At 38.6% G+C, this 16,510-nt stretch overlaps 1 protein-coding gene across 4 annotated transcripts in view; it reads right to left on the minus strand.

The window, feature by feature from the left end:
- Positions 1-16,022, minus strand: part of LOC138701428 (zinc finger protein ZFP2-like) — a 202,605-nt gene extending 186,583 nt beyond the window's left edge. Inside the window, exon 1 of one of the 4 annotated variants that reach the window (XM_069828296.1) lies at positions 15,378-16,022. In XM_069828296.1, coding sequence (XP_069684397.1) covers positions 15,378-15,645 — 268 coding nt within the window. In that variant the 5' untranslated portion in view covers positions 15,646-16,022. Of the gene's footprint in view, positions 1-1,464; positions 2,313-15,377 lie in introns of those variants that run through there. The other 3 variants (XM_069828293.1, XM_069828299.1, XM_069828300.1) reach the window with 3 other exon arrangements.
- Between the last annotated feature and the right edge of the window lie 488 nt (positions 16,023-16,510).

Here is a 16,510-nt window from a genome sequence, read left to right on the forward strand (position 1 = left end):
ATTATAGCTCTGTACTCACGCATTCTCTCAGTAGCAGGTTTTGGAGCTTTTTTCATACTGAAATGCATATATGGCCCATCAAACATGAAAACGTACTAAAAAATTGTCTTATTTTAAATATAAGCTTACCAAACATAGGCCATTAATCTATAATTTCATGTATTACATCTGATTATCTTATTATTTTTTGTGTAACAAACGTTACCACATTGTTATGCAACGATTGTTACTATTTGATGTAACGTTTGTTACACAGAATTTATATAAAATTATTATTTTAAAAATCAGAATGTCTAGTATTTATGTAGCTTACATGAGGAAGTAAGATAATACAAAGTTTCATTTTAAAATAAAAAACAGTTTTCTAATTATGAAATAAAATTAATATTTTTGTAACAAACGTTACATAACCTAAGTATTTCTTTTAACAGTGGATAATTACTTTAATAGATTATATTTCCACTCATTGTTACTACATACAGGCACTGAAACAATTACTTTCAAAGGTAATATAGCACTAACTTCATGGAATTTAATATTCTGATAGCTATGTCCTAAAATCAAATGACGTAATCTTACCAGAATCCCTCTGTAGCAGCCATGTCGACTTTGCTTGTTGGGAACAAAGAAATTATGCCGGCAAAATTAAAATTACACCATGCTGTATATAGTCAATGAATTGGAGAATTTTTTAATGCAAAAGAACAGTTTCTTCGATTAAATATAAAATTTTGTCTTTATGTCCCTCATCTCGTGGAATGACCCTGGTGCAAATTCTTCAATTCCAATAGGCCTAGTTCTGCGAGCACTGAAACTTTCTCAGAACTTTTCAAAATAGCCTATGTCAATTCTATTTCTCTATCCCAAGTCACAATGAGTCACAATGAAAGTGTTGAGAGAGTATTTTCCCTAATATCTGCTCAATGGACAAAATAACGAAATCACATGCTAAGGGAGACAGTCAGAGGTATCATCATGGTGAAATATAATTTCAAGAACATGTCCTGTGAACAGTTCCATAGTTATTTGCTAGAAGATAGAACTTTATCTCTCAAGGCTCTTCTGCACAAAGTGGACTCAACCGATAAGTAGGCCTACAGATGTAATACTGTCCAGCAACTACCGTAGTGAGAAAACTAAGATGAGCCATTTAAGTTATTTTTATCTTTAATCTTGTTCATATTAATTTTTAAAAAGCCCTCCTTTTTTCAGCATTGTTCTCTTATTTTAGATTCCATACCCACTTATAGCATTTCTTTTCATGGTAACCTAAATAGCATCCAAGGAATGTGGATTTACACCATAGGGAAACTGAAGTCTTCGGCAAAGTTTTCTTAGATGCTTTTCTGAGGGACGAGGCAGCAAATCATGTCGCAAACAATGTTACTGAAATTTTTTTATCAGTATTGGCATAAGAACTACGTTGAATTTGAACCATACTATCTATATTACTGCTAGACTGACCTTTAACTTCAATTCGATCAGCTGTTATTGTTTCATCTCCGTCATAAATGTCTGTACTCTTTTTTCTTCTTTTCCCTGAGGGTTCACCATTCTTCTGCCTCGTGGCTGATTTCCGAGGGTTTACCTGAGTTGATACATATTTCGGTAAATTATGGAAAATGTGAGGTACAGCTCCTGGTTGTAATTTCCAACGCACTCGCGGTATTTCTGTCTTTTGACCTTTTATAATAAAACAGTCTGATTTTATAATCATGTCTTCAGAAAAATGCAAATCACAAATACGGTTATTTACCGAAAGCTGCCTATCTTTCCGCGAAATCGCTCTGGCCCATTTCCCAAATCCATCTTTCTCTTTGGGAGGTGAGAAATAATGTCTTGTGTTACTAAGTCTACTGTATCCCGATTTACAACCCGGAACAAAACAGTACGGCATTTTGGTAATTATTTTGCAAAGCACCACACAATATTCCTTTGTCACTGGTTAATTCATAGCACAACAAATTGAAGACATCTATACAACCATCAACAACAAAACATAGGCTACTAACAAGTAACAATCCCTAGCAACTTTCAACTTCACGTGCAACGAGGCGAGAAATATAACGAAATCTCACAGCCTCCACGAAACCGGCGCGAGCCTCTCGTATAGAACTTAGCAATCGAAGCGCTACTAGTCTAGTTCTCAGGTTAGTCACCGACAATGAAAAAACATGGAAACGCATAACGCTATTCCTTCTATTCGTCCTGTCAGTAGTCAGTACGTAGGTCTATAACTGGACTAGAAGCTTAGGTCCGTTAAGTAAATACACCTAAATCATATCTACCTTTGGTAGCGCTCTCGTACAAAAATGTCAACGTTTTATCACATACCTCTAACAAATAACCGTATTCTTCTCTACTTTACCAGTGTAAAGCCACAGGAGGTAAACTTTACGTTCCACTTCGTTATCTCGTCACCTTCCGTCACTAGAGATGGCCGATATTTCACAAACCGATATTTTGTCACAGGTATTTTTTTGTCACAGATAAACCTGTGACTGACGACGCGAAATATCTGTGACAAAATATCGCTATCGAAATCTGCTCCGTATTCAGTACTCTGTGACTGTTGCAAAGTCTGCGACTGATATTTTCTCCTCTACGTCGTGGGTTTGCGCATGCGCATGATACAATAACAGCAATCTGGCGACAATAACAACAATCGGGCGGTGGTATTTGATTATTTTTTCGTGACATTTTGTTCAATATTATTTTTTTCAAAGTGATGATGTGTTGCAAAGTTATTAGCGGCATTATAATAATATAATCATGAATCTGACATTTTGTTTTCATATTAAGTCTGAATATATGTTTTATAAATATTTTATATATTCCCCGGAGATCTTCAAATGTTCATATTATTGTGAATATATATTAATGTATAAGTTTTTTCCACTCAATTTTTACGCAATAACAATATTTTTTTTTTAGTTATACTATTAATTACAAACAGAATAGTTACAGGAGCCTACATTATTTTAATAACTTTACATGTACTTCTCTCATTTATGTATGATCCAGTTTTAATGTATAGCTCTAACACGAACAGTGCAGGGTAGTATTAATTAAAATAATTAAACTTAAAATAAAATTATTTGTAATAAGTTCATTACCGGTATGTTTTTTATGGTTATTAACTCTTAGGAAATCGCACAGTGCTTTCTAACATTGGTACTCGTGTGGGGTGTTATTTCACCCAATTAATAAGGCTAATCAATGTTCTAAACTTGATATTTAGTGATATTTATCTAGATATTGTTAAAATCATCAACTTGCAGGTAATTTTCAACTTTTAAATATAATAATATGGGGTAGTTAGCAAAAATTGTCAATTTTATAAATTCCAAAAAGATCTGACATCTAGCAGACACTGCTCCAACAAATCGTTCTCATTGCCCTTGCACACTTTTAAAATAGACCTACATTTACACATAAATGGGATAATTAATTACATTTGAAAATAAGGGGTATCAAACGTAAATCATGTTAGTTCACCCGTGTCACTGAACGTTATGCTCTTCCGAACTTTCGAAGCATTTCTCACAAGCCGACAACAGCACCTATAGAATTAAAACCGAACGAGATAAAACTTATTTGGCTAAACTAACCTTGAGATAGTTTCCTTCGTATTACCCTTATACACCTTGCATATACGAATCTGTGACAGGTTAGGTTTGGTTAGTTTAGGCTTTGTTATGCCTTAGATATACGATCAACTGCATCTCCACAAACAATCAAATTCGACGATTTTCACTTCCGAAATCACCGAAACTACCTCAGCGCTAGTTTAACCTGAGCAACTGTCTCTCCACAAAAAAAATTCCTTATAAATGCAATGATTTTCACATCCGAAATTGCCGAAACTACTTCAGCGCTAGTTTCACCATCTTATTATAAATGATATAGTGATTACACGATTTAAATAATAATCATAATAATAATAATAATAATAATAATAATAATAATAATAATAATACCATTGGTTACCAATACTTTATCTTGTGTAAAATCCTGTCTGAACAACTGTCTTGTTCTGTAATTATTTTCTATTGTTTTTCCGAATACTTATGTTTCGTTAATTTTTATTCTGACTCAATATTATAATGTTAATGCACGACTTAAAATAATTGATCGATTATATTATATACAATAAAAAGGATCAATTTTTAAAACGATTAGGATAATCACATAACCTCAATTTCTCCGTACCCAACTACATTAAAAATTATCAACTGATTTCGTATCTACAATCAACTACGATATAACCTCTTGGTATATGAGGTTAACTTTTTACATGTTACTGTTCAGTTAGATTAGTATTTATTTGTTAATGGTACATGTACATAATTTATTTGTTGGATTTTCCCATATAAACCACTGAAATGTGGCGTCTATAGAGAAATCGTATTCACAAATCCTCCTCTTCAATATTTCCTGTTAATTTTTATCGGTGTGACAAAATATCGGTATAATTCATGCATATTGTGCTTGCTTAGCGATATGAAATATCGGTGTGACAAAATCACAGATAAAAGTCACAGATATTTAATTGTCACAGTCACAGTTGTCACAGATACTTGAAAATATCGTTTAAGCTCAACTCTATCCGTCACAAATGGAAGTATGTCAAATGATGATGTGTGGGCCTGCTAAAGACTGTGAACTGGTGAGAATGCCTGTTCAGAGTTCTTTCTTGTCCAGCATTTATACGTAGCCTACGTCGTGATTTGATGAGAAAATTACACTTTCAACAACTAGGCTATATGTAGTTAAATTTAAGTATCACAGCGAGTATCCTAAACATAGAAACCAGTTTGTTCGAAAGTTAATATACTATTTGGCTTCACTTCCGTATTAACGATATTTTGCCAACGAAAATGGTTACGGTGTCCTATCTGTATTGAAAATGCCTTGGTTATTAACATAGTAATTGATACTAACAAAGTTATTCTGCATAAGATTTGTTAAAGAAATTCAATATGTTAAAATAATATCTACTGTAGTAATGCCGAACATTGGCACTTCACCGAAACGGTTGAAATAGATGCCAGAGGAAAACAAATATTCTTCCACTGGGCCGTGCGCCAGATCGAGTTTTTAACATCTCATCCGATCGCGGGTGTAATTTTTAACCCTTACTCGCGTTAAATTTCGTAACGCCAGTACTCACCTGGGTTACAATGGTAATCCACATTTGTTTTTGTTTACAGACAAGGTTTAAACATTGCAATTAGATTTAAATGTTAATAAATGTATTGTTTTCAGTTATTACAGTAATGAGAATGGATATGTTACGCATAACGGAACGGAACGTATTAAATATAAATATTAATAATGAAGTGTATTATAGTACACAAATTGCATTCAAGTGACATGTTTGCATAATATTGCCACACTGGACGTGTCTTTGAGTCATAATTTACTGTTGCATCATAGTTATGAGTTAGTTCACTATCATTATAATTAGCCTATGTAGGATATCTAGCATTGTTGCTCATTCGCTGTTTGAAGGTCACCTGAACTCTTGATGTAATCTCTCCCGCAGGAAACGCAAGTTCACTACTGCTGACCTTTCTTACGTCATATCTGATAACAAAATACCTCACTCAGGGGTGTAGCAATGAAAAAATTCAGGGATGTAACAATCATTCTCACTTCACTTGTAATATCTTACAGAAGTTTTTGTGTGTTGTAAGAAGGATGCACTTTCATTTTTATGTTTGCTGTTCACACTTTACACACGTGAGTCTAATCTACATCTGATTCAATTATCTGAGTAGACCTATGCATTTCTTCTATACAGTTCAAACAAATTACATCTGAATGAGTAGGAAAAATTCTCTTCAAGCACTGGAAACAAGATTGTCTTGTGCTCTTGTTTCTTGTTCTAACACACATGTAGCACCTACCAATACCTTCTGGCCGTGTTCCTTCTTCTTGACTTGTTTGTGGAATGCCTAAAAGTTCCTCTCCTCTTCTCTTTATTTCTCTTGAAATTGTCTGTTGGGTGATACGCTCGAAAATTAGTGGCTTCATTAGGTCCAGAGCAAGCGTTTTTAGGAAGTTTTTCCGTAGAAATTTTTTTTTTGTTTGCAGAATAAACAACGAGCATTGACACCTTCTATGTTTAGTAAGTCAAAGAAAATAGTCAGAGGCCAGCGGGGTGAATTTCTGCTTACATCATAGGCTGAGCATAACTGTTTCAGGACATCCACAGCACATTTAGTTCTATTATAGAATGATATTGTTTCATGTTTCTGGCTTCCTCCCGTTTCCTCATCCATTTCCTTATCATAATGCATGGTTGATAATGCTAACACTGTTTTGTTTTTCTTTGGTACATACGAAATAATTGTGCAGCTTTCATTGAATCCAAACAATGTACTGTTAACTTGCCTGTCTTGACTAGTTGTAAAATGGGGAGGGATTTCTCTTTTGTTTTTTTCCAAGGTTCCTACAAGTGTAAGTTTGTCATTTTCTAGAAGATCTAAACACAGGGGTATGCTCGTGAACCAGTTATCGGTGGTCACATTTCTTTCTGTTCCTTTGATGGGATGAACCAGCCTCTTCACTACTGCATGTGCACTGTTACTTTGGTGAAATGGACAATCTGGTTGAATACCAGCATAAATTTCCAAGTTATGAGTGTAATATGTTTTCACATCCACCATAGCAAAAATTTTGATCCCATATTTTGCTGGTTTAGTAGGTATACACACTTTCATGGGACATCGTCCCCTCAATGCAACCAACTGCTCGTCTATAGTTACATATTCACTTGGAATGTAGCACCTTTGTAAATTCTGAACAAATAACTCGAACACTTCACGTATAGCAGCCAGTTTATCAATTTATTTCCTTTCCTGCATGTTATGAATGTTATCAAAGCGTAGACATCGTAACAAAAATTGGAATCGATTGTAGGTCATAGTCAGGTAAATTGACTCTATACCTGTGCCATTTTTATCCCATAGTTCTCTTACGTTCAGTCTTCCCGATTTCAAAGCGCCAGCAAGATACAAAATACCCAAGAGTGCTCGAATTTCAACGTCATTTGTCAATTTGCAATCTCTGTCACGTCCGTAATTACGCTTCACTTTTTCAATATAAATATTACTACTCCTTACTATTACATTGATTATTGTCTGATAAACAAAGCAGTCAAAACACTCTGTGTGTGTCCGCGCATTTTTTGCAGCTCTTTTAGGGCTCAGTAAATGAATCACTACATTTTGTGCTCTTCTTCTCCCTCATTGAGCTACTGGTTCTTTCTGCCAAATTGTCGTGTTGTCTCTTTCCTTATAGCAGTTTCCATCATTTATAGACATTAGTCTTTCATCATCATCACCATAATCATCATCCTCCTCCTCATTGCCTTGTTCTGAATTAGAATCGTGAACTTCATTCAAAAGATCTTCTCTGTTGCTTTCATCATCACTTTCATTTTCAATGCCATCATCCAGATCTTCGTCTAGCCACTTGCAAATATTGATTGTATTTTCCGTACCCATTGCAGGCAACTACAGAGAGGTTGGAACGATATCACACATTTTTTCCATAAAGTTACTGCATTGTATCACTCAAAACCATATAAAAACAATTTCACTTATCTGATAACGTCAGTACTCGCGTGGATTACAATGGTAATCCACTCGGAAAAATTGTGTATCACTTGATAAAACTCCGAATAACTTTGCAAAGCGTTGAGAAAAATACGTCTAAACACCAGTAATGCCTCACTTAGACTGTGACGAGAAATTGCATTGACGCTCAGCTACGCAGTGCTGCAGGCGGTGACGTAATACAGGATTAAATATCAATGGATTACTATTGTAATCCACGCGAGTACTGAAGGGTTTTGGTTATTTTACGACGCTTTATCAACTCCTATAGTTATCCAGCGACTGAGTGAATTGAAGGTGATAATCTGATAATGCTAGCGAGATAAGTCCAGGATCCTGTGCCGAAAGTTCCCAGCATTTGTTCGTAATGGTTTAAGGGAAACCCCCCCCCCCCCAAAAAAAATCTGTCAGATAACTTGAATTTGAACCATAATTTGAATCCGGGCTCTCTCTTGTCACGTTGAGATGTGCTAACCGTGATGGCGGTGGACTCACGGGTGTAGCGTAATCCAGCCTCATATGGCGCACCCTGGGCAACGACTGTCGGTAAATTAGTATACACAACTAGCTTCTTAGCTTCATATATGGGTGCAGGCTCGTAACCTGGGGGGGGGGGGAGGGGGCGGAAGGAGGCCGCAACCCTCCAAATGTTAAAGCAATTATGTCTTTCGAATAATGTGCCAATTTCAAATGGGCTGTTGCGACCTCTTTGGGATAAAATATTTTTAAAAGTAAATAACGTTGGTGCGTAATTGAATGATTATTCAGTTCACTGAATTTATAAAATTACGTTAATTAAGCCTATTCCTTCGCTTATTCGTAGTACTGCATTACAATTATTATTCTTAATTATTTCATACTTTGAAATATTCTTATTTGTTATTTTTAAAAAGTATTATTTTCTGTTGTTGTTTTAATCCCAACTGCAAGGAATCAAATATGAAAGCAACACAATGGTCATGCAAATAAGAAAACATCCTATTAAGAAGCACAATAAGCCTCAGGTCGCAGTGCAAGCCTTCGGGCCACTCATCTGTGAAAAAGAAAAATGTACACAAGATCTTGTAGGTTCTAATAATTATTATTTACCTTACTTACTTATGGCTTTTAAGAAACCTGGAGATTCATTGCTGCCCTCAATTCCGCCATTGGTCCCTGTCCTGAGCAAGATTAATCCAGTCTCTACAATGACATCCCACCTCCCTCAAATCGATTTTTATATCATCCTCCCATCTCCGTCTCGGCCTCCCAAAGGTCTTTTTCCCTCCTGCCTCCCAACCAACACACTATATACTCTGGATTCGCGCATATGTGCTACATGCCCTGTGTGGAGGGCGGCGGCGGTATGATCATCCACTCCTCCTCTTTATCTTTCTTATATTGGCTGCTTTCGCCAGGTGGAAGGATTGGAAGGATTGGATGTGCGCAGTGGAAGACTTGTAGAAATGAATAGTGTGAATTTGTAAAACAAATATAGTTAACAATAATAAGTAACAATTTACATAAATGAAAAATGAAATAACAATAAATATGAAATGGGTGAGTAAAAAAAAAACAAACTAATCTGAAATGATATCCCCAAGATATGTAAATCATGTATCACAAGGCTGAGGCCAACACACTTATAAGTGATTAAACAATCTAATATGGCCGTCTGTCGATAATCAGTGGCTAACCTATTAGCCATATGTTCATGAACCACTCTTTAAATATATATATATATTAACTATCTGAGTATGAATCTGAACACAACACCCAGCCGGCACATTAACTTAATACATGATCCATTCGAGCATAGATACCACTCAAACTGAGTAACCAAACTATAAATACATATACACTCAATAAGAGAGAAACTCTACCCAGCATAAGACATTACATGAGTGATCACTATACATTACCCATTGCACATATTGCTCACATAAACTGTGCAAATTGCACTAACACAAATCTCTGCACTTTACAAAATTAACACCCAACGGAGAGAGAGAGGGATGGAGACAGATACACGTAATAAGTAACGGACGATAATTCCAATCTCAGGGATCGTTTAAATAGCAACAAAACTCGACGCATATGATACCAAAATAGCGGCGAAGGAAACCAATAATTAAATGGAGCAGGGAATGCACTAAAACAAAATGTGAGACCGTAACCGCTGCTTTATCACTCTAACCGTCTCGGAACATAAACTCACGTTTTAAATCAAATCTCATTACATAATTCCCAAATACAATTTACCTCAAACACATATATCTCACAAATATGTTACTCGATGCAAATACTAAAACTTGCCCCCAAGACGTATCACAAGCAAGCGATGTTTGAAACTACGATCCACTAAAATCCCAAAGACACACGACGCAATATAACTACTCCACTGATCTATCTCCAACATGTACAAAGCCCGAGTCACGTTGTCTATATCTGCCGCGTATCAAGATCCTAAGTCTTGCTAAATGTTTCTGCCGCGTAGGAGAGCTTGAATCTGAGCCAACTGTTTCCGTATATCTCCCGCGTACGAGAGCCTAAGTCTTGTTAAGTGTATCTGCCGCGTACCGGAACCCGAGTGATGCTCCGTGTATCTCCATTAAAACAGGTAAACTCTCACCCCCTCTATCCTCGTGAGACGTAATGAACGGCCAATAGGGTTATTTGGAAAGAACAAATGAAGGGATTGATAGCTCTATCTATACTGTGACGTCTGAGAGCGCTCTGACGGATGAAGTGACGTACTAGGTGAACGGCCGTGGTCGTGGGCACGGCTCACTCTCCTCCACTGCGCTGAATTTCAACCGGTGAACCAGCAACGGTTGAAATTATCCATGGACGTTGGGTGTAGTATCAATTTGCTGGAACTCCATAATGCCACGGTATCCTTACGCGGCATCAATGCGGCTCCAGGTATTGGGAAATCCACATCCCCAATTCGGGCACCTCGACCCCCGACGATTCTCAGGAACTTAAGTGGCCCCGGGTCACTCCCCAGTTCTTCCTGACTGCACTCCGGCAGCCCCAACTGGAGGAACTCTGTCACTCCAGAAACCGATGCCCTCTGCTCTGGAATAGATGTCCAGAGCGGCATCCCGTTAGTTACTGCAACCGATGATACTGGACCCTAAGTCCAAACTGGTTCCCATACACTAGTTGTCGCTCATAGAACTGCAACTAGTAGAAGAAGAATAAGTAGTAACTCCAAAAGACACTTGGAGGATAAAACATATGCCAACCAGTCCCCATAAACCAGTGGTTACTGTTTATGGCCAACCACATGAAGCCTAACAGATACGTAGAAATTCCAAAACTTTCGTGTGGATGCAAGTATGCGAGTTCCGGGAAAGCATCCTGGAAGATTCGCAAGTCGAGAAGTGAAGAGGCTCGAGTATCGCAGAATAGAACCCAGGCGTCCCCAGAATCCGTTCGGCGGCCCGGCCAATGTCGGACGAGTGCCCGCTCGTCAAGTCCTCGGTGCATGCTAATCCCACGATGATTTCGCTCTCATAGATAGCACTCTACTAAGGTATGGTAGATTAGAAAAATTTACGGAAGCTAAAAGGGAATATAGGAAAGACTGCGCCGGATTACAAAATCTGTAAACATATAGCATACATATAGTACAGAGCATAATAGCAGAAATAAATCAGAAATAAATAAAAAAATAACCAACACATTAAGATAAACAAATAACGAGGACACACAGCAGTGCCCCCGGACTAAAGAACTCGGTACCACGTTAACAGGGTAAGCTACTCTCTCCTCTCTCTCCACTAATTTTAAGTGCGAGACATGGGCTTTACGAATAGAACAGCCTGTATCTGGGCAACTTAATTGGACTGTGACAGGGGAAAGAAATCTGGAAATGGTCAAGGGTTGGGACCATCTAAACATCAACTTTGCCGATACTTGATTCGGAGCAGAGCTTTGCGGGAATAATCTTACCCTAACTCTATCTCCCATCAGAAATTTATGCGGTTGACGAACGGCATTATAACGGACGGCAGTCTTTCTGCTTGCGTCGCGCAAGTTGCGAATAGCATCCCTCCATTGGGCCTCCAACTCAGTTTGCGACTTGGGTTCCTCCAACTTCAATTTCCATTGTAGTTGCAGAGGATGATTTGGACTCCTGCCTAAAAACAGTTCAGCGGGGGTGGACTTTGTGGCTCATGATACGCCAAGTTGAAACCCATCTGAAGGGCATAAAGATGTTCATCCCAGGCCAACTGGTGGTCATGATGAAAAACAATTAGGGCAGACTTCAAATTCCGATTAAATCTCTCCACCAAATTCGGCTGGGGATAATAAGGGGAAGTAGTTACATGTCTAATCCCCCACTGAAAACACATGTCGTTAAATATTTTCGACGTAAACACTGTGGCGTTATCAGTAATTATGCTCTCAGGAACACCGTGTTGGGCAAACACTTGACAGTTCAAAGTCTTAATTACTAGCTTCGATGTCATTTCCCTCAGTGGGAACAGCCAGACGAATTTAGAAAAACCGTCTATCATAGCCAAAATCACTTATTCCCATTACGGGTTCGCACCAGAGGCCCTACAAAATCAATAAATAGCCTCTACATAGGTCTAGAATCTGTTTCCGCAGAATACAATCCAACTCGAGTGTTAGAGGGAGGCTTGGCCCTCTGACAAAGCTCACACTTAGCAACATGGTCCCGTACATATAATCTCATGTTAGGCCAAAAGAATTCTCTGGATATCCTATCAAGAGTCTTCGTTACTCCTAAGTGGACTCCCAACATGGAGTCATGAAAATAATGGGAAACCATAGCTCTTAACGCCTGTGGAACAAACACTCTACTCTTCCTAGCCTTAGAAGGATGGTAGACCAGCAGTCCCCTTTCTATATGAAAATTCCTAACCTTAGGGTCTTGATTATTTATTCTGGTACAAAACTCGATACACTCTTCATCGTTAGTTTGATGCTCCCGGAGGTCCTCGAAGATAACAGGCAACTGCCCCAAGATGTTAACCGGAATGCTGGACTGTTCCTCTCGCGCTGGCTCCTCTTGGAACACTCGTGACAAGCAATCTGCGACAACGTTGTCCTTCCCGGAAATATGAACGATGTTAAATTTAAAAGGGGCCAACCTGAGGATCCAACGACCAATTCGCCCCAACTGCCGAGGATGGTTTCTCAGATAGGAGAGGGCTTCACTGTCGGTGTGAACAACAAATTCCTTATGCTCGAGAAAAGACCTAAATTTCTCGCACCCAAAGATGACAGCCAAACACTCCCTTTCATATATGGGATACTTATTCTCCAAAGGGGTCAACTTCCGGCTAGCGTATGCTATGGGAGCCAGTTCTCCTCCGATGTCTTGATTTAAAACAGCGGCTATAGCGAGATCATTTGCATCACATTGCAGGACAAAGGGCTTCGAGAAGTCAGGCAACCTCAAGACCGGGGCAGAACACAAAGCCTTCTTGAGCCTATTAAATGCGGCCTGATGAACATCTCCCCAAACGAACACAGCGTTTTTTCTTTTCAATTGGTTAAGTGGGTACACTATCTCTGAAAAATCTCGAATAAACTTCGCATAAAATCCTACCATGCCAACAAACCTACGAATTTGTCTAACATTGGCGGGCCTGGGGAATTGCATCACAGCCCGCACATAATCGGGATCCGTTTCAATGCCCTGGGCGGACAAGTGATGTCCTAAAAACTTTATTTTCGTGGCCCCCAAGGTGATCTTCTCTTTATTTAAGGTAATACCTGCTTGTTGAAGCCTACTAAAGACTTCTCGCAAGTGCTCCTGATGTTCTTCTCGAGATCGAGAGTAAATCAGCAAATCATCCGCATAATTAAATACGTATTGGTATTTGATATCCCCGAACAACCGATCTTTTTCTCTACTCAGTATCTGGGATCCCACCGCAATCCCCATCGGTAATTTATTAAACTCATACAATCCAAATGGTACGATAAAGGCGGTACAATGCCTACTTTCCGGAGTAAGAGGAATTTGGTAGTACGCTGAATTCAAATCAAGAACCGAAAAAACAGTAGCTCCGTGGAAATGTTGAAAGGCACTCTCTAAAGTGGGCATGGGGAAACAATCATATTTTATTTTAGCATTAAGTTTACGATAATCAACAACCATTCTAAATTTCCCATGTGACTTAGGGACCAAAAATGCAGAACTAGCGTAATTTGAGTTACTCTTCCTTATTACCCCACGCCGTAGAAGATCAGCAACTTGTTTCCTTAAGACCTGCAATTTGGGAGGGGAGCAAGAATATGGCGGGGACCTAACGGGGGTACTATCTAGCAGTTCTATCTCACATGACCTTCCCCGCATACAACCCAATCGCTCTACAAACAGCTCAGGGAATTCTTCAACAAGAAGACTGTGTTGACCTAAGTCCCCAACACGTGGCAAACCAGCGCCAGTGTCCTCCGAATACACAAGGTTAACCGGAAGATTCTTACTTATGGGTTTCTCATCCCACTTCCAACTCTCTCCTGGCCTGAAGTGAAATCCATACGCCCTATCTCAAGGGAAAATCTCCATGCCAGACCTCACAACATAATCGTTTCCTAAGATTATAGGGACTTTTGAATGTTCGATAATTCTAAAAGGATGAGTCCAAGAATACTCGTTAATACGAAAATGGCACCGCACCAAGGTAGTAACAGGGACATCACTGCCATCAGCTAACTGGCATGTTTCCTTGATCGACTGCTTACTCCGTATCTTCTTCATATGATGCAAAAATGGGACGTAGTCTGCTCTAATTATGGATGCAGCAGCACCCGTGTCCAAGATAGCGGGTATAATAACCTCTCCAAATTTTACCGAGACCCAAGGCAAGACATGAGCCTGATTATGGCGTGTTCTTTTATTAACATTAAAAACCGGATTACGTGGTGTTTCTTTACGTTCGGGTTTGCTAGAATCTTGAAAATCCTTATGAGGCAAGACCCGACACTGAGCTTGAATGTGACCCAACTTGCCACATCGAAAACACGTAAGAGGCCTCTTTCGTATAAAATTTTTAGGCTGACTCACAGGATTCAACGGACGCGTACCTGAACACTGTTCACGCGAACGAAAATGATATGGCAAAGATCTATCCCGTTGCCTTTCCGCTATCAAGGAATTATCTACACTTCGGCCCAACTCACGTAACTCTTCGATCGTGCGTGGCCTAGATTGAAACACGAAGTGTGATCTAGTACACGGACTCATATTTTGCAAAATCAATTCTATCAATTGTGACTTAGTAGAATAATGGTTTAATATAACATTGGCCCTATATACAGAGTCGAGGAATTCCAAGAAATTCTCTTCCGGAAACTGAAATCGGCGCAATAAATAATCTCTAACTAAGTCCTCTCGCAAACGTGAAGGAAGAAGTTCCAAAACAACTCTTTCGAGAAGGATGGGCCAAGCCCATAGAAATCGGATACCCCGTCCAAAAATCTCCAATAATAAACTACTAGTCCGCGGGATCAAACCCAATATGAACTCTCGATCCTCAACTAATCCCAAGGCATGGATTCCTATACTTTCCATTAAAAATCCCATCAATAACCTCGGATTCTTACCATCAGTCAACCGCAAATTTCTAACCAAATCCAAATATACCTTCATATGGCACTGGTTTACATCGGAAGAAAATATTCTTCTCTCACTGCCCAATTTTCCTTTCTCTATATCCAATAGTGACATATAAGCGGTATCCATTTGTTTTTCCCCACCTAATACTAGAGTAGACGGACCCTCACCTTCCGCCTGAATGGAAGTTCGTTTCTTTGGCTCAACAGGGACTGAAGATTGTGAGGCTAATCCCTGCATAGCATATTTGTCTTTAAGTTCATCCTCAACTCGCAGGCGAATGTTACTCACAGTCTCCGGGTCCAACGTCTTCAAATATAGGGAAAATCGAGACTGCAACTCCCGCTTCCTACCCTCCGTAGATATGCCAGCATGCTCCAGCTCCGCAATCAAGGTAACCTTCGATAGGTCCCAACACCAACCAATTTGAACACTCATACTTAAACAAAGAAATATCAAATTAATCTCAAGTCAAAAAAAATTATCAAAATTTCAACAAATCCACCCTATTGCGAGCAATCAATCCAATGAACCTGAAAAGTGGGTTGCAAAATGCAAACAGTTGATCGAAAACAGCCAAAAGAAATTTCCAAGTGCCACAATGTCAAATCCTAAGCCCCAACACAAAACATATGTAACCATTAATCACAGTAAACCATTTATAACATTTATAACCACGGTAAACCATTTATAAACCATACTAAACCATTTATAACCACGCTAAACCATTTATAACCACGCTCTGCTACCATTTGTGGAGGGCGGCGGCAGTACGATCATCCACTCCTCCTCTTTATCTTTCTTATATTGGCTGTTTTCGCCAGGTGGAGGCATATTGGAAGGATTGGATGTGCGCAGTGGAAGACTTTTAGAAATGAATAGTGTGAATTTGTAAAACAAATATAATTAACAATAATAAGTAACAATGTACATAAATGAAAAATGAAATAACAATAAATATGAAATGGGTGAGTAAAAAAAACAAACTAATCTGAAATGATATCCCCAAGATATGTAAATCATGTATCACAAGGCTGAGGCCAACACACTTATAAGTGATTAAACAATCTAATATGGCCGTCTGTCGATAATCAGTGGCTAACCTATTAGCCATATGTTCATGAACCACTCTTTAAATATATATATATATATATATATATATATATATATATATATATATTAACTATCTGAGTATGAATCTGAACACAACACCCAGCCGGCACATTAACTTAATACATGATCCATTCGAGCATAGATACCACTCAAACTGAGTAACCAAACTATAAATACATATACACTCAAT

The sequence above is a fragment of the Periplaneta americana genome, chromosome 6, assembly GCF_040183065.1.
Source record: "Periplaneta americana isolate PAMFEO1 chromosome 6, P.americana_PAMFEO1_priV1, whole genome shotgun sequence".
Taxonomy (NCBI): Eukaryota; Metazoa; Arthropoda; class Insecta; order Blattodea; family Blattidae; genus Periplaneta; species Periplaneta americana.